Source organism: Neofelis nebulosa, chromosome 1, assembly GCF_028018385.1.
Source record: "Neofelis nebulosa isolate mNeoNeb1 chromosome 1, mNeoNeb1.pri, whole genome shotgun sequence".
NCBI lineage: Eukaryota > Metazoa > Chordata > Mammalia > Carnivora > Felidae > Neofelis > Neofelis nebulosa.
This window is the reverse complement of record NC_080782.1, coordinates 125,767,793-125,790,251: the sequence shown is the minus strand read 5'-3', so window position 1 is coordinate 125,790,251 and position 22,459 is coordinate 125,767,793. Positions and strand designations below refer to the sequence as shown.

The window sequence follows — 22,459 nt, the reverse complement described above, 5'->3', positions numbered from 1 at the left end:
ACTTAAAAAATAATAATAATACAGCAACATCTTTTATCAGTCTCCTATTACTTAATGTTACATCATTGTCAAAATCATACCATAAACTGACAGCTATTGCAGTACTCTGAGCTCTATAGAGACAGGACTAGGGCGAGTAAGAACCAGATGGGCAATGTGTGACTCTGTGTCACACTGGGAAAAAAAAAAAAAAAAAAACTAAACTAAACATGGGCAAAGAAGATCCTAAGAGGCTGAGAAGCAAAATGTCATTATATGTACTCTTTGTGCAAACTTGCCAGGAGGAACACATGAAGCAACCAGATGCTTCAGTCACCTTCTCAGTTTTACAAAAGCACTCAGAGATGTGGAAGACCATGTGTGATAAAGAGAAAGGTAACTTTGAAGATATGGCAAATACAGACAAGGCAGTTATAAAAGAAATGAAAACCTACATTCCTCCAAAAGGGGAAACAAAATGAAGGTCAAGGATCCCAATGTACTGAAGAAATCACCTTCAGTCTTTTTGTTTTTGAGTACTGGCCCAAATCCAAGGAGAACACCCTGGCCTATGCATTAGTGATGCTGCAAAGAAACAGGGAGAGATGTAGAGTAACACGGCTGCAGAGCACAAGCAGTCTTAGGAAAAGAAGGCTGCTAAGCTGAGGAAAATTACATAAATCAGATTGCTGCAATACCAAAATATGAAAACAAGCCTATGTGGCAAAACAAAAAAGTCATCAAGGCTGAAAACAAGAAAAAGAAGGAAGAGAAGAAAGATGGAAAGGACGAAGAGGATGATAATGAATATGTTGGTACTACTTTTGTTCTTGTCTGTAAAGTATTTAAACTCCCTGTACACAATTCACCCCTTTGAAAGAAAAAGGGGTGAAATCTAAGGCTGCATGAAACTTGTTTTTAAACTGTACAGTTTCAGGGTGCCAGAGTGGCTCAGTCAGTTAAGCTCAGGTCATGATCTCGTGGTCAGTGGGTTCCAGCCCCACATCAGGCTCTGTGCTGACAGCTCAGAGACTGAAGCCTGATTTAGATTGTGTCTCCCTGCCCCTCCCCTGCTCATGCTTATGCTCATGCTCTGTCTCTCTCTCTCTGTGTGTCTCCTTCTCTCTCTGCCCTCCCCTGCTCATGCTCTCTCTCTCTTTTTCTCAAAAATAAACATTAAAAAAAATTAAAATGTACAGTTTCAGGGTGCCTGGGTGGCTCAGCTGGTTAAGTATCCAACTCTTGATTTTGGCTTAGGTCATGATCCCAGGGTGATGGGATCCAGCCCTCTGTGCTGAGTGTGGAGTTTGTTTAACGTTCTCTCTCTCCCTCCCCCCTCTCTCTCTCTCTTCCTCTGCCCCTCTCCATGGCTTGCGTGCTATCTCTAAAAATAAACTGTACAGTATCTTCTTTTGTATAGTTAAAACACTATCAAAAGTATCTTTACCTAGTCTTGTCCAAGTGGCATTTTCAGCAGCCACTACCTTTGCTGAGTATAGTGTGGGAATGTAAAGTAGCATGGAAATTTAAGAGAGGTTCTTTTTGGCACACAACATGAAGTAGTTATACATGGGGATGAGAGTCTTTTCATCTTCAGTTGTTTCTAATCCATCTTATTTTTTTTAATGTGTATTTATTTATTTATTTTTGAGGGAGGTACACAGAAAGAGAGAGAATCTCCATGCAGCCAGTGCAGAGTCTAGCTTGGGGCTTGAACTCACAGACTGCGAGACCAAACTGAGCGGAAATCAAGAGCTGGTTGCTTACCGAATGAGCCACCCCAGTGCCCCTCTAATGCATCTTAGATGAATTAATTGTTCTCTTAACAGAGTACCAGTCTGCAATTGCAAAACACTTAGAATTGTTTCATTAACATTCCAAATACTTCTAGATAAAATCAATTTTCCTATTAGAAAACAAAAACCATACCCTAAACCTGTATTTTACCTTAGATAATGTTATCTTATGCACAAAACACATTCTTTTAAAACTTATAAAGACAATTTATTTCACATGCAGTTACTTAAACCCTTAGGAAGGTTTGTTTCTTTTATAGTAGAAGCGTGTCTTTTACATTAAGATAGTGATTTGTCCTTTGAGGAACTTTATTTTACTAAAGTTCTTCTGCAGTTGGATTGTGACAAAGCTTTGGTTTGTTGGGATTATTTTTCAGCAGCCAATCAGCTAGCCAAATCTATGGAAAAAAGAAAAAAACTCTTAAGTTAATTAAATCTTAAACATTTAATTATAAATACTATAAATAACAAATACTACGAATAGTATAAATATACTATATAAACATACACTACAAATAGTATAAATATGTACTATAGCAATTTATTTGTTGTTAAGTAGGCTTCACGCCCAGCGCAGAGTCCAACATGGGGTTCCAACTCACAACCATGAGATCAAGACCTGAGCAGAGATCAAGAGTCAGATGCTCTTTTGCGAAGTTTATTTATTTATTTTGAGAGAGAGAGAGAATAACCATGTGCACATGTGAATGGGGAAAGGGGCAGAGAGAGAGGGAGAGAGAGAATCCCAAGCAGGCTCTGCACTGTCAGCACAGAGCCCTACATAGGGCTGAAACTCATGAACCGTGAGATCATGACCTGAGCTGAAACCAAGAGCCAGATGCTTAAGCCAATGAGGCACCCAGGTGCCTCTATCAATTTAAAACCTAGTACTATATCAATTTAAAACCTAGCTTTCAAAATCACTCTAAGAATGAGAAAATGACTATTAAAAAATTAAAACACTAAGTTTTATATTATGCAAGATTATCAAGTAGAGATCCAAACTGGCAAAGAAGTAAAACTATTTCCTTTTACAGATGACATAATCCTATATATAGAAAATCCCAAAGAATCCACAAGAAAGTTACTACAACTAATAAATGAATTTGGTCATTATTGAATCCAGACAAGATGACTTCAAAGACCATGTTTAGTAAATGGAACCAGAGGTATCTTTTTCTTTTCTTTACATTGTTCAGTAGTTTCAGGTTTCTTACTAAATAAACAGATGTTATTGTCACAATGAAAAGGAATTATTAAAGAAATAACCTAGGGGTGCCTAGGTGGCTCAGGTGGTTTGAGTGTTGGACTCTTAATTTTGGCTCAGGTCATGATCTCACAGTTCATGGGATAGACCCCCATCAGGCTCTGCGCTGCCAGCACGAATCCTGCTTGGGATTCTCTCTGTCCTTCTTTCTCTGCCCCTCTCCTGTGCACATGTGCATACACTCTCTCTCTTAAAATAAGTAAACATTTAAAAAAAGTAAAAAGTCCTGCCTAGGGGCATCTGGCTGGCGATAGAGTGTGTGACTCTTGATCTCAAGGGTCGTAAGTTCAAGCCCTACGTTGGATGTAGAGATTACTTAAAATAAGTAAATAAAATATAATAAAAAAAGAAATATCGTTTGTTTTTGGTAAAAGTGGCAAAATTAGTAGGAGAAATTAAATCTTTGTCTTCCAAAGGGGATTCCCTTTGAGAATGGTAACAGAGGCTAGAGATAACTATTTTATCAGGGCTGGTATTGAAATAACCTTCCCAGGGGCACCTGGGTGGCTCAGTCAGTTAAGTGTCTGACTTTGGCTCAGGTCATGATCTTGCACTCCATGAGTTTGAGCCCCGTGTCAACACAGAACCAGGAGCCTGCTTTGGATTCTGTCTCTGTCTCCCTCTGTCCCTCCCCGACTCATACTCTGTCTCTCACTCTCAAAAATAAAATATACATTAAAAAATTTTTTTTAATTTTTAAAAATGTTTTTATTTATTTTTGAGACACAGAGAGACAGAGCATGAGCAGGGGAGGGGCAGAGAGAGAGGGAGACACAGAATCTGAAGCAGGCTCCAGGCTCTGAGTTGTCAGCACAGAGCCCGACGCGGGACTCGAACTCACAAGCTGTGAGATCATGACCTAAGCTGAAGTCAGACTCCCAATGGACTGAGGCACCCAGGTGCCCCCCAAAATATTTTTTAAATAACCTTTCCTGAGTTGCCTGGAGGGCTCAGTGGTAAGATCATGCCACTCTTGATCTTGGGGTTGTGAGTTCAAGCTCCACGTTGGGCACAGAGCTTACTTTAAAAAAATAAACACAGGGGTGCCTGGGTGGCTCAGTCAGTTAAGCGTCCGACTTCGGCTCAGGTCATGATCTTACAGTCTGTGAGTTCAAGCCCCGCGTCGGGCTCTGTGCTGACAGCTCAGAGCCTGGAGCCTGCTTCACATCCTGTGTCTCCCTTTCTCTCTGCCCCTTCCCTGCTCATGCTCTGTCTCTGTCTCAAAAATAAAATAAACATTAAAAAAAATTAAAAAAAATAAATAAACACAATAAAATAATCTTTCCTCATTATCTCTGAGTCTTCAAATGAGTGAGAATACCTGTAAAGAAGGAACCAGGAAGACATTTGGCCCTTGACAAGCACCCTAGTTCCTCCTATCCAACCGTTCTTTCACCTGACTGAGCAGCAATGAAGTATCTAGGGATGTGAACAAATATAAATTTTCTAAGGGTGCCTGGGTGGCTCAGTTGGTCTGACTCTTAGTTTCAGCTCAGGTTATGATCTTAAAATTTATGGGTTTGATCAAGCCCTGGGTCAGGCTCAATGCTGACAGCACAGAGCCTGCTTGGGATTCTCTCTCCCTCTCTACTTCCCCCCACTAGCTCTGTCTCTCTTTCAAAATAAATAAATAAACATTAAAAACAAGTTTTCTATGAAAAAAAGTTAGATATCATTAAAAATAAAAATGTTGAGAGACATTTGGGTGGCTCAGTTGGTTAAGCATGGGACTCTTGATCTCAGCTCAGGTATCAATCTCAGGGTCATGAGTTCAAGTCCCGCGTTGGGCTCCCTGCTGGGCATGAAGCCTACTTTTTAAAAAATAATTTAAAAAATAATTTTGAATGTATTTAAATATATATCTAATTTTATCATTTGATTATATAAATCATACACAAAAACAATGCTCTGCAATTAAAGGATGCAGTATTGAAAATGTATTTAGAAACAATGTTTTTTCTTTGTTTTGTTGGAACAATTTTTAAAAAATTTTTGTATTATTTTTTTAATGTTTATTTATTTCTGAGATACAGAGAGGCAGAGCATGAGTGGGGGAGCAGCAGAGAGAGAGGGAGACACAGAATCAGAAGCAGGCTCCAGGCTCTGAGCTGTCAGCACAGAGCCCAATGCGGGGCTCGAACTCACAAACCGTGAGATCATGACCTGAGCTGAAGTCAGTTGCTCAACCGACTGAGCCACCCAGGTGCCCCATTTTTTAAATTTTTTAATGTTTATTTATTCTTTAAATTTTTTAATGTTTATTTATTTATTTTTTGAGAGAGAGAGAGAGTGCAAGCAAGAGTGGGGGAGGAGCAGAGAAAGAGGGAGACACAGGATCCAAAGCAGGCGACAGGTTCCCAGCCGTCAGCAGAGAGCCTGATGCAGGGCTTGAACCCATGAACTGAGAGATCATGACCTGAGCAGAAGTCGGATGCATAACCGACTGAGCCACCTAGGCGCCCCTAAAAACAATATTTTTTAAGAAGTAAAACACAGTAAGAGAATAAGTAATCCAAAGTTATACATAAGGGAGTATCTAAAATGTATAAGAGATAGTTCTTAAAATGCTCATTCACTGTTTCAAAAAATTTAATGTTTAAAATATGAAAACTATAGACAATTTCTTACAAAAGGATCTGCTGGTTTCTCCTTACAAAGGGCTGTGAGTCCTTTAAGCAGAGTTGGTGTTACATATAAATTTAAATAGTCCTTAGCAGCTTGTCCAACTGGAATAGGCTCAATAATCACTGTAAACACAAATGTATTCCCATTAAAATTAATACAAATGATGAAATATTATATAATCATTACAAAAGAAGAAATTTTAGTGGCATGATACTTACAAAGTTTTTTTTAAAAAAAGGAAACAAAACTAGAATATAGCATACATAGTTTGTTCAAAAACACACAAGCACACACAGAGAAATAATAAGACTATATAAGACAGGCAAGAAACATATCAAAATGCTAGCAGTGATCATGTATAAAGTTCTGATTATGTTTTCTACTATATCCTTGCCTGCATTTTCATTTCCATATTTTTTATAGTAAATATCACAACGGACAATGTCATGAAAAAGGAAAATATGAATATCATGTAAAATCTAGGAGATTAATTAATTCCAACAATTAATTGCTGCCAAGAAAATGGCAGGCACTTTAAGTGGTATAGATATAACGTTGTACATGTATTTCTTGTTCTTTTATAGACTACTGAATATACACATAAAATCTATTTGTGTCTATGTAATATATATTAACATTCCTGCTTATTTTTCAAGTTTTTAAATAAATTATATAACATATAGGAAAGTTTTAGTCTTTTTAGCTTTGTTTGAACACTATGTAGGTCAATCAGACTCGTAGTACCAAAGAATATATTTATACAAGGAAGAATGTAGTTTACAGTCTTAAGTCTTTTGAGGATGACCTCCATTAATGTGCAACTTTCAATAAAGATGGGGATGCAAAGCTACTGGTCTCACATGTTCAGATCTAAATCGTTACTGGCCCAAGGAAAAAGAGGGTGGGAAGACAGATTTCTGTGTGACTAGTATATGGGCTCAATCTCAATGAGAGATACAACTAACAACAGGAGAGTCCTTTGCCAGGATGGCAGGTAAAGCTAGAAAACATCACAAAGGATTGGAATAAAAAGTTCCTTTCCTATTAGTCTCATTATAGCACTCTTTTTTGTACTGATTGTTGTAATAATTTTTAGTTACATAAATATTTAAGTTTATTTTTGAAGTGGGGTGGGAGGTTACAAGAGCATATGTGTGTGCATAGGGGAGAGGCAGAGAGAGAGGGAGACAGAGAATCCCAAGCAGACTCCTCACTGTCAGTGTAGAGTCTGACATGGGGCTTGAACTCACACACCGTGAGATTATGAGATTATGACCAGAGCCAAAATCAAGAGCTGGAGTGAATGAGCCACCCAGGTCCCCCTCCCCAGTGATTAATTATGTTTTAACACTTTTTCATGTGCTTATCAGCCACTCATATATCTTTTGTGAAATGTTTATTCAAATCTTTTACGCGTTTTTTTTAAATTTTTAAGGTTTTATTATTTATTTGTTTATTTATTTTAGAGAGAGCAAGAGCATGCACATTTAGGGGAGTGGAGCAGTGGGAAAGAGAGAACCTCAAGCAGGCTCCAGGTTCAGCACAGAGCCTGATGTGGGGCTGGACCTCATGACCCTGAGCTGAAATCAATAGTTGGATGCTCAACTGCCTGAGCCACCCAGGCGCCCCTGAAAGGTTTTATTTTTAAGTACTCTCCACACCCAATGTGGGGCTTGAACTCACAATGCTGAGGTCAAGAGTCACATGCTCTACTGACTAAGCCAGTCAGGTGCCTCTGCCTGATTTTTAATTGCCTGCCTTCTTTTTACTGAATTGTAAGAGTTCTTCATAAATTCTAGATACAAGTCTTTTATTTCATAAGATTTGCAAATATTTCTTATCACACTCTGTGGCTAATCTTTCCAATACTTTTAATGATGGCTTTTGAAACATAAAAGCTTTTAATTTTGATGTAGTCTAATTTATCAGTATTGTCTTTTATGGATCATGTTTTGAGGTCATACGCAAAAATCCTTTGTCCAACTCAAGGTCATGAAGATTTTCCATGTTTTCTTCTAGATATTTTTAGCCCTTATGCTTAGGTCTATGATCCATTGTTGTTAAGTTTTCTAATTGGTAAGAAAAGAGGATCTGAGTTCTTTCTCTTTTTTGGCATGAGGATATTCAGTTATCTTATCATCATTTGTTGAAAAAGACTATCTTTTCCCCGTCAAATTGTCTAGGCACTTTTGTTGAAAGTCAATCGACCATAAACGTATTTATGTAAGTATTTATTCCTAGATTCTTAATTCTGTTTCATTGATTAATATGACTCATACAATACTGCCTTAGTTACTGTGGTCTCATAGTAAGTTTTGTGTTTTTTTTAAGTTTATTTATTTATTTTGAGAGAGAGAGAGAGAGAACAGGGGACAGGCAGAGAGAGGGGGAGAGTGAATCCCAAAAATTTCTGCACTGACAATGCAGAGCCCAATGTGGAGTTGGAACCCCTGAACTGTGAGATCAAGACCTGAGCCAAAATCAAGAGTCCAACACCTAATTTGACTGAGCCACCCTCATAGTAAGTTTTGAAATCAGGTTAGTGGAAGTTATCAAACTTTGTTCTTTTTGAAAATTGTTTTAGCTTGTCTAGATCTTTTGCAATTACATATACATTTTTTAATGTTTATTTATTTCTGAGACAGAGAGAGAGCATGAGTGGGGGAGGGGCAGAGAGAGAGGGGGACACAGAATCCAAAGCAGGCTCCAGGCTCTGAGCTGTCAGCACAGAGCCCGACATGGGGCTCGAACCCGTGAATCATGAGATCATGACCTGAGCCAAAGTCACTCAACCGACTGAGCCACCCAGGTGCCCACAATTACATATACATTTTAAAGTCAGCTTATCAACTTCTACATAAAAGAATGCATGGATTTTGACAGGGATTGCATTAATTGATCAATTTGGAGACAAATGCCATCTTGACAACATTGACTCTTCTGATACATCAACGTGTGAGGTCTATTCATCTTAGATAGTCTTTGATTTCTTTCAGTAATGTTTTGTGCTTTTCATTGTACAAGAATTGTACTTCTTTTGTTAAGCTTATTCCTAAGTATTTTATTATTTATTTAATTCCAGTATAATTAATATACAGTGTATTATATTAGTTTCAGGTGTACAATATAGTGATTCAACAATTCTATATACTATTCAGTGTTCATCAAAAGAAGTGTACTCTTAATCCCCACCACCTATTTCACCCAACACCCCACCCAGCTACCCTCTGGTAACCATCAGTTTCTTCTTTTTTTTTTTTTGGTGTTGTTCTCTATTTTTAAGAGTCTAATTTTTTTGGTCTCTTTTTTTCTTTGTTCATTTTGTTTTGTAAATCCCACCTATGAGTGAAATAGTATTTTATTATTTTTGATGCTATTGTGAATGAAATTATTTCCTTAACTTTAGTTTTGGATTGTTCCTACCTCATCTATTTTTGCTGACCATTTATTATTTCTCTCTAGCAACTAGGGCCGGATGGATTAATGTGAAAATAAAGAATCTTTTCATGTTTCTTACAGAGATGAACCATCATTGAACTTTTTGAAGCTTTCTAATAATATTTATAGTTTATACACTGCATTGCATATTTATTTTTATAGATTTTTAATATGTGATCATTTTGAGAGCAGGGACATATTCATCTTTGTATTTCTGGCACATAGTAGGTAATACAATAAATTTGTTGAAGCAATGGAATGTAACAAAACTTTGAGTTAGCCGTCTCAAATCAAAGGGAAGCAAACTATATTTTTCAAAGGTTAGGAACATGTCTTTGAATATCTTTATAACTTGCTTGAGTGACTCATCATACTGAGTTTTGCACATAGTTCTTTTCATTTTTTTTAATGTTTATTTTATTTATCTTGAGAGAGCATGTAAGCAGGGGAGGAGCAGAAAGAGAGGGAGAGAGAGAGAACCCCAAGCAGGCTCCACACTGTGGTGCAGAGCCCAATGTGAGACCCAAACCCACAAACCACAATATCACGACCTGAGCCCAAACCAAGAGCCAGGTGCTTAACTGACTGAGTCACCTAGGCATCCCCCTGCACATAGTTCTTGAGTGACTGGTAAGCAAGAGGGAGCTCATATCCCTAATTGAGAATTTACTCCAGAGAGCTTCACATTCTCACAGCAAAAGATCTGCAACATGGTAGGTAATTAATCTTTATATTTATCCCGCAACAGCTGCTTCTCAAATGTCTGACTTTATCTCGTAAACTCATGTCTAGAGGCCTAATTAATGGTAAAATCAAAAGCAATCTAAAATAACAATTGAGGAATATAATCCTATGAGTAAGAAGAGCTTTCAAAAAAAGGACTAGAAAAAACAAAACAATAATAGGAGTTAATATTTGAGCACAGATGCACAAGACATTATAAGAATTTTATATATATGTATACATTTAACCCTAACAATATCCCTATTAGGTAGGAAGGTACTAATCTATTTGCATTTGACTGATGAGAAAAGAAAGACTCACAGAGAGGTTAGATGTCTGGAGCCAGAAGAAAATTCTAATTCGTTAGTACCTAGACTAAATCTAAGTACTATCACATTAAAAAGACATTTCATGGGGGCACCAGTTGGCTCAATCATCAGAACATGTGACTCTTGATCTCAGGGTCGTGAGTTTAAGCCCCACATTGGACATGAAACCTACTTAAAAAAATAAAGGGGGGCGGGGTGTGGGTGGCTCAGTCAGTTCAGTGTCTGACTTCAGCTCAGGTCATGATCTCGCGGTTCTTGAAATCGAGACCCATATTGGGCTCTGTGCTGACAGCTCAGAGCCTGGAGCCTGTTTCAGATTCTTTGTCTCCCTTTCTCTCTGCCTCTCCCCTGATTGCTCTTACTCTGTGTCTCTGTCTCTCTTCTCAAAAATAAATAAACATTTTTAAAAATTTGAAAAAAAGACATTTCATGTTTGAGATATAATTCAAAACAATATAGAAGATTGAGAAGTAGAAGCAGAGGTTATAGATGAAATAAGACTGACCAAAATTATTTAAATCGGGTGATAGTTTCATTAAGGGTTTATTATACTATTCTGTCTACTGTTGGTTATGTTTGGAGTTTTCTACAATAAACAATTTCAAAAAGATACCCTAATGGAAAGGTTATGTGACAGAAATTAGTAAGAGTAAAATATATACAAATCCTTTTGGGTACAAATATCTATAAACAGGTGTTGTGGGGTGTCTGGCTGGCTCAGTTGGGCCCCATATTGGGCGTAGAGATTGCTTAAAAATAAAAAAGTAAAACAAAACAAAACAAACAAAAAAACACACCAGGTTTTGTTTAAGAATCAAGACTTTTAAAGTTCCAAGAGAGTTTTCAGTTTTCTTTGAATAAATCCTCCATAGAAAATACTGAGGAATAAGTCTAAATGACTTAAAAAAAAAAAAATAGGCCAAAAAATATTCTATGCTTCTCAATGCTGTAAGTTTTTTAAATGTTTATTTATTTTTGAGAAAGAGAGAGCTCACACAAGCAGGGGAGGGTCAGAGAGAATGGGAAACAGAGGATCTGAAGTGGGCTCTTCACTGACAGCAGAGAGCCCAATGCAGGGGCCAGGGGCTCGAAGACACCAACCGTGAGATCATGACCTGACCTGAAGTGGGATGCTCAATTGACTGAGTTACTCAGGCCCTCAAATGCTTTACATTAAAAAAAAGATGTTTATTTATTTTGAGAGAGAGAGAGAGAGAGAGAGAGAGAGAGAGAGGGCACGCATGAGCAGGGGACAGGCAGAGAGACAGAGAGGGAGAGAGAAAAAGAATCCCAAGCAGACTCTGCACTGACAGATGGGGCTCCATCTCAGCAACCATGAGTCATGACCTGTGCCAATATCAATACTTGAATGCTCAACCAATGGAGCCACGCAGGTGCCCCTACATTTTTTCTGTACAACAGAAATCACCAAATTTTCTTCCTGATCTAAAAATATTACTGAAATAAACTAAAAACCTCAATGCTGTTCTTTATTATGCCCATTTCTAAAAGGTTTACAACGTCCATAACAGGATGGAAAAAAAAAAAAATGAGCCTGAGAACTATTAATTTCACAACTGCACGAGTATTCATTAGGCAACCAGTAGAGAAAACGTTACATCTATCCTAATTTCCAAGGGAGATTCTTTTTTTCATGTGTAACAAACTTTACTGACTCATTAGGGATAACTTACGGAATTGCAACAAAGGAGAAGAAAAACCCTAAATAGGGCTAGTCTAAGAGAAAAGATAAAAAAAGCAAACCCTTCTCAAAAGATTCCCTAGAGGGCACAATTTAGTTATGAGGGAAATAGTGACTTTTCCATTTTTGGCTTCAGATTTTTAAGTAACTATAACTTGAAAATATGACAAAATATATTGGAGAAAACCCCTGCTATTTTTCTTTCCAGCTATATCACCCAAATAAAAGAAAAAGCAAACAATAGGAACATGCAATACTCATCGATAACTCACCTTCAGGAAACATGAATCGAATTTCTCTTTCTGCTGCAGCAAAGTCATTACTCCCATGAAGTGCATTCCTTAGGTCATCTGTGCCATAAATTGCCCTTAGACTAAAAGCAAGTTAGAGATGATAACCATCCAATGTGATATCCTTTCCTTACTCTTTACATATGCATTCTGCTCAAGAAATTTACAGAAGCATTGCCACTTCTCACATATATGTAAGTTTTAATCTATTTTGATTTTAAGCCTAAATCTATCTAGATGAGGGTCAAATATATTTAAATCTGCAGGAGAGATACACTGGGAAAATAGGAGTTCTCTGGGTTAAGAGGTGGTGTTTTGTGAGAAGTGAAAAGGCAATGCATATTCAAAAGTGCAAGAATTCAATGTCCTCAAGTTCCCAAACTTTAATGATAATGCTGAAAATCTGGTTTTATGGCCCTTTATTACCAATATTATTTTAAAAAGCCATGCCAATTTTCCTATGAAAAATTGGCCACTTCAGTGGCGGTTTGATTCAAGGATGAGAGAAGAATGAGGCTAATCAACCATAAATCAAACATTCCCTGAGGCCTTTTGTGGCATTTAGTGTTAACACAGACATTTAAATAGCTACAGTGTAAAACTGACCCCCCTACCCCAACCAAAATACCAAAAAGTTGATTTAGGAAAACTTTCAAATGCAAAGACACTTCTATTATAATGAAATCAGTTTTTTGTTGTTGTTGTTTTTGTTTTTGTTGGATTCCTTTTTTCCCCCTAGGAAAGTTACCTGTCTGGGTGTGTCTCCTTAGCTACTAAGGTATTACTTGGTCCCAAAAGTTCTTTCCAGTAAGAGATGGCTTTATGTCTAGCTAATATCATGGCAACAAGTGGTCCAGAACTCATATAAGCTGTCAAATTGGGGAAAAACATTTTCCCATACTGTTCCACATAAAAGTTACTACAGTGCTCAGGGCTGAGATGTAGTTTTCTTCTCTATAAGAAAAACAAAGTCAACAAAAGTATTTAAAATGACAATTCAATAATAACTCATTGTCATTAGTAACTTGAAATTAATACTAATCTCATTACAAATTTGAGATTTTTGTATTATGAAGAAAGGGAGAGGGAAGAAAGTTAAATGTAGGCTATAAATAAAATTCTATAAGTTATTTAACCAACCCTTGCTCACTGTTGATATGAATGTAAACTGGCAAAACCACTTGGAAAACAGTATGGAGGTCCATCAAAATATTAAAAATAAAAGTACCATATGACCCAGATCAAGATGTCATATGGATCAAGGATGTGTATGTATGTTTGCATATATATTGTATATACACTTAAAAAAAAAAAAAAAAAAAAAAAATATATATATATATATATATATATATATATATAATGGAATATTAATCAGCCTTGAAAGGAATGAGATCTTGCCATTCATGACAACGTGGATGGACCTAAAGGGTATTATGCTAAGTGAAACAAGTTTGAGAAAGACAGATACCATGATTTCACTTACATGTGGAATCCAATAAAACAAATGAATAAACAAACAATAACAGACTCTTAAGTACAGAGAATAAACTGGTAGTTGCCAGGGGGTTGGGAGGGATGAGCAAAAGAGATGAAGGGAATTAAGAGGTAGGAACTTCTAGTTACAAAATAAATCACAGAGATGAAAAGTACAGCATAGGGAAGAGAGTCAGTAAAATTGTAATAACCTGGTATGGTGACAGATGGTGACCACATTTACTGTGGTAAGCTCTGAGGGATGTACAGAATTGTCAAATCAGTATGTTGTACACCTGAAACTAATATAACATTGTATATTAATTATACTTAAATAAAAAAGAGCTATTTAACCTAAGAAAAACTATTCCTATTTGGCAGTCTCCTTCAATATATGGTTTGTTAATGATGAATTCAGCTTATCTCCTTAAAGTAAAAAGACTACTATCACCAATATTTTGTTAATATATACTTTGTATACATTGAAGCAACAAAATTAGATTTTAGAACATTCCAAATTCATCTTTTACCTATTTGTGTGATATTTTCTTATTTATTGTGAAACTTTCCTACATTATTTTAGGGAGCTGGTCTCATTATGGAACTTAGAAATAACACCCAGTATAATGACGCTATAAACAAGTTTTTCTCTTGAATGTGAAAATTGTGTATTTATTCTGGTTCTGCCATAAATATGTAGATTGACTGTGATGTTAAGAAAAAATAGTTGGTATTAAGTGTCTCAATTTGAAAGAATATAAATTGTTGAGGGCAAATAAACATTATTTTCTTCACAAATGAGACTATATGAATGAATCAGTAAAAATATCATAGAAGTCAGCCATTCTTCTGACTGGAGATCATCCTTCTCTAAAAGCAGCTATTTGAATGCTTTTTAAAAATCATCCACTAACGGGGCACACGGGTGGCTCAGTGGGTTGGGCATCCGACTCTTAGTTTCAGCTCAGGTCATGATCTCATGGTTTGGGAGTTCAAGCCTTGCATCAGCACGGAGCCTGCTTGGAATGCTCTCTTTCTCCCTGCCTCTCCCCTGCTCATGCTCTCTCTCTTTCTCTCTCTCTCTCTCAAAAATAAATAAATAAACTTTAAAAAAATCATCCAATACTACTGTTTCTCAGTTCCACTAAAGGTGGATCATGAAGGAAAAGACTCAAAATATAAAAGAGGGATTCAAAGCCCTCATTAAGGAAAACTTCTGGCTAGAATAAAGATGATCAGAATGTGAATAAATCACTAGGTCAAAGCTACAAATCTCCATATTTAAGGCAGAGAGCTATCTTTCTAAAGTTGGTTAGATGTTCCTAAGAGTATAGTGTGAAATTTACCAAGTGATCTCTTAAAACTTCTAATACTATCATGTATCCTCAGGTTTCAGAAACTTGGCCAAACTGCCTAAAGCAAGAAATGGGAAGATGCTTACCTAGGTGGGTCAGCATTGCTGTAAACAGGCTCTACTGACAAACTTAACATTCTCACCAGCCAAGGATCAGCTACCACAAAACAGGTGCTTGGATCTGTTCTCGTACTGAAATTCATATAGTCAAGAAAAAGAAACTCGAGAAATTATAAAACCGCCTGATTTAATATAATCCTTGATTCTTTATTTAAAATAAAGATGTGTCAGTATTTGTGATTCTTATGCATATTGGTATGGGGGGTTTGCTGTTGAGTTAAAAATAAAAATTTGATCTGTTAAAATGTAAGCCCTTCTCACACACCCCTTAACAACCAAGGGAACCCACCTTCTGCAGGTGTGCCACCTAATGCAGCATACTTACAAAAATTAAGAGCTCCTTTTATTTTTTTAAGTTTATTTATTTTGTGAGAGAGGTGGGGGAGGGGCAGAGAGAGAGGGAGAGAGGAGAGAAATCCAACCAGGCTTTGCATACTCAGGGCAGAGCTCCATGTGGGGATCAAACGCAGGAACTGAGAGATCATAACCTAAGCCAAAATCAAGAGTCAGAAGCTTAACTGACTTAACCACCCAGGCACTCCAAGAGCTTTTTTTAAACTAAAATTGAGGGGGGCACCTGGGTGGTTCAGTCGGTTAAACGTCCGACTTTGGCTCAGGTCATGATCTCACGGTTTGTGAGTTCAAGCCTCACATTAAGCTTGCTGCTGTCAGCATGGAGCCTACTCCGGATCCTATGTCCATCCCCAACTTGTGTGCCCTCTTTCTCAAAAAATAAAGTGAAATTAATACTGAATCAGTAATCATATTGGTTGATTTAAAATTACATCGGGGCACCTGGTTGGCTTGGTCGGTGAAACATGCAACTCTTGGTCTTGGGGTTGTGAGGGTAAATATTTTCACAAAGAGAAGTAGTATTAAATGATATCAAAAAAGGAACCATTAGTTTCTAAAAGAAGAAAGACTGCCACCTACTGAAAGGATACATCATTTTTCAGAAGGTTTTCCCTAGATGGGACAAGAAAGCCTCAAGTTCAATGGACTCCCAACTACAATAAAGCCTGCTTTAAAAGCATACAATACAAAGAATAAATACTATACAACTCTACTTACATGACACATCTAGAAAAGTCAAAGTCGGAGGACAGAAAAACACAGAATAGTGGTTACCAGAGGCTGAAAAGAGGGGTAAACAGAATGAGTGATTAATAAGCAGTCTCAGTTTCAGTTGACAAAAATTCTGGAGATGGATAGTGGTGATGGCTGCACAACAAAGGGAATGTACTTAATGGTACTGAACTGTACACCTAAAAATGGTGAAAATAGTAAATTTTATGTTGTGTATATCTTATCACAATTAAAACAAACAAAACAAAGCATACAGTATACCAAGGCCTTCTTTGCTATGAAATTTACTGCTGATTAGGGAAAGTGTTAAATATTACCATTCACACTAATTTTTCATTCATAATTTAATTCATACTTAAATTTTCACTTATTATTTTTACTAAAATTTTTTTTGTTTACTTTTGAGAGAAACAGAGACAGAGTATGAGTGGGGGAGGCACAGAGATAGAGGGTGACAAAGAATCTGAAGTAGGTTCTAGGCTCTGAGCTGATGCTTAACTGACTGAATCACCCAGGCACTGCCCTGGGTAACCGTTTTTAATCTCCTAGTGTTTCATTTGCAAATATTGGCAAACATGAATACATATTACTTTTTCTCTTTCTACCACACAAGATTTTTATACACTGCTCTGCATCTTATTTTTTCCATAGCAGGACACAAACAGGTTCCTCTTTTTTCATTTTACAATTAGCTGCATTGTATTCAATTTGGTGGTTTCACCAGAGTTTACTTAACCAATTCTTTTTCTAAAGACTTTTTTTTTTCATTTTTTAAAATTTACATCCAAATTAGTTAGCATATAGTACAACAATTTCAAGAGTAGATTCCTTAGTGCCCCTTACCCATTTAGCCCATCCCCCCTCCCACAACTCCTCCCATAACCCTCAGTTTGTTCTCCATATTTATGAGTCTCTTCTGTTTTGTCCCCCTCCCTGTTTTTATATTATTTTTGTTTCCCTTCCCTTATGTTCATTTGTTTTATCTCTTAAAGTCCTCATATGAGTGAAGTCATATGATTTTTGTCTTTCTCTAATTTCACTTAGCATTATACCCTCCAGTTCCATCCACGTAGGTGTAAATGGCAAGATTTCACTCTTTTTGATTGCCGAGTAATATTCCAGTGTATAGATATACCGCATCTTCTTTATCCATTCATCTATCGATGGACATTTGGGCTCTTTCCACACTTTGACTATTGTTGATAGTGCGTTATAAACAAGGGGGAGCATGTGTCCCTTTGAAACAGCACACCTGTATCCTGTGGATAAATGCCTAGTAGTGCAATTGCTGGGTCGTAGGGTAGTTCTATTTTTAGTTTTTTGAGGAAACTCCATACTGTTTTCCAGAGTGGCCGCACCAGCTTGCATTCCCATTTTTGAAAAAAATTTTTAATGTTTATTTATTTTTTGAGAGAGAGAGAGAGAGAGAATGAGAGCATGAGTGGGGGAGGGGCAGAGAGCAGGGGAGACACAGAATCTGAAGCAGGCTCCAGGCTCCAAGTTGTCAGCACAGAGCCTGATGCAGGGCTTGAACCCATGAACCGTGAGATCATGACATGAGCGGAAGTCAGACACGTAACCAACTAAGCCACCCAGATGACCCTCTAAATACTTTAAGTAATCTGTATATCCAACTGGGATTCGAACTCACAACCCTGAGATCAAGAGTAGCATGCTTTACAGACTGAGCCAGCCAGATGCCCCTATTTAACCAATTTTCTAATGCTAGGTTATTTTTAATCTTTTGCTGGAAAATAAACAATACCACAAAAAATAACTTGTATACATATAATGTCATATTAATACATGGGTCACAGGAGGGATCCCCAGCATTAGAAGTGCTGAGTCAAAGGGTACATGCATCTGTAATATTGATAGATAACTGCAAGGTTCCCTTCTATAGCGGTTGTGCCATTTACTTTTATATTTTTGCCAGATGGTATTTCAGGGCTGTTTTCATTTGCTTTTTCCTTGTTAGAGATTGGTCATTTTTTCATATGTTTAAGATGCATTTGTTTTTCTTTTTCTGTGATCATCCACATGATCTATCCTTTTTTCTTTTAAAGTTTATTTTTGAGAGAGAGAGAGCACCAGTTAGTGAGGGGCAGAGAAAGAGTGAGAGAGAATCCTATGCAGGCTGCACACTGACAGTGCCCGATGAGGAGCCTGAGCTCACCTAAAGCAGGGCTTGAACTCACAAACTGTGCAATCATGACTTGAGCCAAAGTCAGACACTCAACTGACTGAGCCACCCAGGCACCCCAACATTTCTGCCCATTTCCAACTGAATGTTTATCTTTTCCTAGGAACTCTTTATGTATTAAGGAGATTAGCCCTTTGCCTATCATGAATTGCAAATCTTTTTTCCAAGTTTGTTATTTGCTTTTGACTTTGTTTATAATGTTTACTTAGCTATGTAGAAGTTTCTTATGTTTATAGTTGTATCAATCTTTTCTTTTATGGCTCCTAGACAATACACCACAGTAAAAAAAAAAAAAAAAAAAAAAAAATAAGGCTGTCCTACTCCAAGAACAAAAAGAAACTTAAGCATCTTTTTTCCTACAGTTTATATGTTTAATATTAATTTTTATTTTTTTAATGTTTTTATTTATTTTTGAGAGAGAGAAAGCATGAGTAGGGGAGGGGCAGAGAAAGAGAGAGGGAGACATAGAATCTGAAGCAGGCTCCAGGCTCTTAGCTGTCAGCACAGAGCCTGACTCAGGGCTAGAGCTCACGAGGCAAGAGATCACGATGTGAGCTGAAGTCAGATGCTTAACTGAGTCACCCAGGCAACCCTATGCTTAATTTTTAAATATTTAAATCTTAAGTCCATTTGGAGTTTACCCTGGTATACACAGTATAATATTTGAATCCAACTTTTTTTTAACGGTTACTGAATTTTCCTAACATTTATTAAAAAGTTCTTAACTTGAGTCTTTTAAATATATTAAATATTTTATTATACATTCCTGCACTTTTTCCTTATACTTTCTTGTACCATTCCTACCCTGAACCTCTACGTATCTTCCTAAGCTTATCTGAAATTCCTCATCTTTCCTGAGGACTGAAATTTTCTTTTTTCTTTCATAAAACACTGACAAAACAGACAATATGACACTGTAGAAATAAAATAAAATTTAAAAATCCTGGAATTTTAAGTAGGGATGGTACAGAAAGGATTACTTAAAATATCCTGGGGCACCTGGGTAACTGAATTGATTGAGTGTCTGGCTCTTGATTTTGGCTCAGGTTATGATCTCACCACTGGTGAGATGGAGTCTTGCACCAGGCTGTGTACAGAGCCTGCTTGTGATTCTCTGTCTCCCTCTCTCAAAAACAAATATTTAAAAAAATCCCATTATATTTGATGATAATCTTTTTTTTTAAGTTTATTTATTTATTTTTAGAGAGAGAGGAAGAGAGAGCATGAGTGGGGGAGGTGCAGAGAGAGGGAGGATCTTGGGATCCACACTGTCAACATGGAGACCAATGGAGGGCTTGAGCCCACAAACTGTGAAATCATGACCTGAGCCAAAATCAAGAGCTGGACATTAATCGACTGAGCCACACAGGCACCCTTAATGATAATCTTTAACAACACTCCTTTTACATACATTCTCAAACCTCTAACAACTGCAGAATAAGTGTAAGGCTTAACACTTTAAATGTCTGTAATAATTGAAAAAGAAAATACCAACAGTCCATCAATTGAGGAACAAGTAAATAAAGTGTGGTTCACTCACACAGGGGAGTATTACACAGAAGTTAGGAAGAATGACAGATTCAGATGTAATAACATGGAATGCTACCTAAGCAACTTTGTCAAGGGAAGAGAACTGTACTATCTTATGGAGGGAAATGTTTGTAAATGCATTGAAAAATTCTGAAAGGACAGAAAGCTTTAAGTAGTTGCCTTTCCCTGGAAACTGAAACTTGGGTGGGAGAGGAAGGTGGAGGAAAAAGGAATTTTAATTCTCATTTTAGATCCTTTTGAGGTGTGAAAATCTTTTTAAAACACATATAACTTTTATACTTAAAATAAATGTTAAATTTAAAGCTAAATACTAGCAACTAAACAGGTTAACATGTTTATATAAACATTTAAAAAAGAAAAAAGGAAAGAGAAGAAAAAAACAAGATCATTATGCCCAGAAGTTACCTGAACAATGGTGAATCCAGATCTGAGAATAATATCTTGTATCTCCTCCTCTTTGTCAACAATATCCGGTTTGATAATAGCCAGAGTTTTTTCTACATATATCTGAGGTGGGGGCATTGATATCTGCATTCTGCCTTTTCGATGTAAATTTAGGAGACTCTCCACAGGAATCAACTGCAATGACAGGCATCAACCCCACCCCAAATTTAATTGTGACTAAGAACAGAGTTATTAGGCGCTTGATTTTATTAACTTATAAAATTAGAAACTGCGGAGTCTTTTTCTATTAGCAGTGTCTTGATAATATGATATGAGGTGGCAGGGAGCCTGGCTGGTTCAGTTCCAGGAGCATGAGACTCTTGATTTCTGGGTGGTGGGTTTGAGCCTCAGGTAGGGTATAGAGATTAAACTAAACTAAAACAAACAAACACCATTTCTCCTCTATGTCTAATTCATGCCCTTGGTTTTCCTAAGCGCTTTCCTTGAGGGGGAGAGGCAAGGGGCAGTCTGAAGGCCTGGGCCTGGCTCAGACTCTCAGGCTTGCAGGTGAAAACTCTGTTGGCCACTCTGCAGCAACTCTCTACTCTAGGGACAGGTAAGCCGCTTCGTTCCCACCCCTCCTGGAAGACCACACGTAAGGTCTGGCCTGGGTAGAAACCAGGATCGCCAAACTGCAGTGCATTTCCAAAGTGTACTGCAGATTCTGAGCAAGGACCTCATCTATGCACTCACCCTAGTGCCTGCTCCTCTAGTGCCACCGTAGCTTGTTGCTAGGAGACCTGAAGCACAGTTCAGGGATGGTGGCTGCACAGGGCCAATCCAGCAGAGGGCCAATCCAGCAGAGTGCATCACAGGCTCTGGCTGGTTTCTTTCTTTCTTTTTTTTAATTTTAGTATTTTTTAAATACGAAATTTATTGTCAAATTGGTTTCCATACAACACCCAGTGCTCATCCCAACAGGTGCCCTCAATACCCATCACCCATCTTCCCCTCCCTCCCACCCCCCATCAACCCTAAGTTTGTTCTCAGTTTTTAAGAGTCTCTTATGTTTTGGCTCCCTCCCTCTCTAACCTTTTTTTTTTTTCCTTCCCCATGGTCTTCGGTTAAAAGTTTCTCAGGAACCACATAAGAGTGAAAACATATGGTATCTTTCTCTGTAGGACTTATTTCACTTAGCATAACATTCTCCAGTTCTATCCACGTTGCTACAAAAGGCCCTATTTCATTCTTTCTCATTGCCACGTAGTATTCCATTGTGTATATAAACCACAGTTTCTTTATCCATTTATCAGTTGATGGACATTTAGACTCTTCCCATAATTTGGCTATTGTTGAAAGTGTTGCTATAAACATTGGGGTACAAGTGCCCCTATGTATCAGCACTCCTGTATCCCTTGGGTAAATTCCTAGCAGTGCTACTGCTGGGTCATAGGGTAGATCTATTTTTAATTTTTTGAGGAACCTCCACACTTTCCAGAGCGGCTGCACCAGTTTGCATTCCCACCAACAGTGCAAGAGGGTTCCCGTTTCTCCACATCCTTGCCAGCATCTATAGTCTCCTGATTTGTTCTTTTTAGCCACTCTGACTGGCGTGAGGTGGTATCTGAGTGTAGTTTTGATTTGTATTTCCCTGATGAGGAGTGATGTTGAGCATCTTTTCATGTGCCTGTGGGCCATCTGGATGTCCTCTTTAGAGAAGTGTCTATTCATGTTTTCTGCCCATTTCTTCACTGGATTATTTGTTTTTCGGGTGTAGAGTTTGGTGAGCTCTTTATAGATTTTGGATACTAGCCCATTGTCTGATATGTCATTTGCAAATATCTTTTCCCATTCCATTGGTTGCCTTTTAGTTTTCTTGATTGTTTCCTTGGCAGTGCACAAGCTTTTTATCTTCATGAGGTCCCAACAGTTCATTTTTGCTTTTAATTCCCTTGCCTTTGGGGATGTGTCAAGTAAGAACTTGCTGTGGCTGGTTTCTTTTATCCAACAGAGGATGCCAGCCTACAGGCATCTTTATTCCCCCTTGGGAATCTTAAGAGCACTAGATGTTTTCTAACATTTTCATCTTATTTCACCCTTCTAGCCATTTGAAGGACGCTTCAATTATCTCAACTTTAT

General features: G+C 37.5%; 1 protein-coding gene and 1 pseudogene across 1 annotated transcript; one reads left to right on the top strand and one right to left on the bottom strand.

Annotated features, from left to right (window-relative positions):
- Window positions 1-209: 209 nt before the first annotated feature.
- LOC131518999 (high mobility group protein B1-like) lies at window positions 210-856 on the top strand (annotated as a pseudogene).
- Window positions 857-1,945: 1,089 nt separating this feature from the next.
- Window positions 1,946-21,202, bottom strand: NME5 (NME/NM23 family member 5). Its single transcript, XM_058735591.1, has 6 exons — window positions 21,074-21,202; window positions 20,342-20,515; window positions 12,898-13,103; window positions 12,132-12,232; window positions 5,671-5,789; window positions 1,946-2,173 (listed from the first exon to the last, which is right to left on the bottom strand). Exons 1-6 carry the CDS (start codon window positions 21,188-21,190, stop codon window positions 2,093-2,095), a joined length of 798 nt encoding a protein of 265 aa, XP_058591574.1. The 5' UTR covers window positions 21,191-21,202; the 3' UTR covers window positions 1,946-2,092.
- Window positions 21,203-22,459: the final 1,257 nt, after the last annotated feature.

Excerpts from the sequence above, each read along its gene's own strand:
- NME5 (XM_058735591.1), bottom strand. The coding sequence starts at position 21,190 with ATGCACTCTGCTGGATTGGCCCTCTGCTGGATTGGCCCTGTGCAGCCA. Across the intron at positions 13,104-20,341 it reads CTGGATTCACCATTGTTCAG|AGAAGAAAACTACATCTCAG; the intron begins GTAACTTCTGGG and ends TTTTTCTTATAG. Across the intron at positions 2,174-5,670 it reads AGAAACCAGCAGATCCTTTT|ATTTGGCTAGCTGATTGGCT; the intron begins GTAAGAAATTGT and ends TTTTTTCCATAG.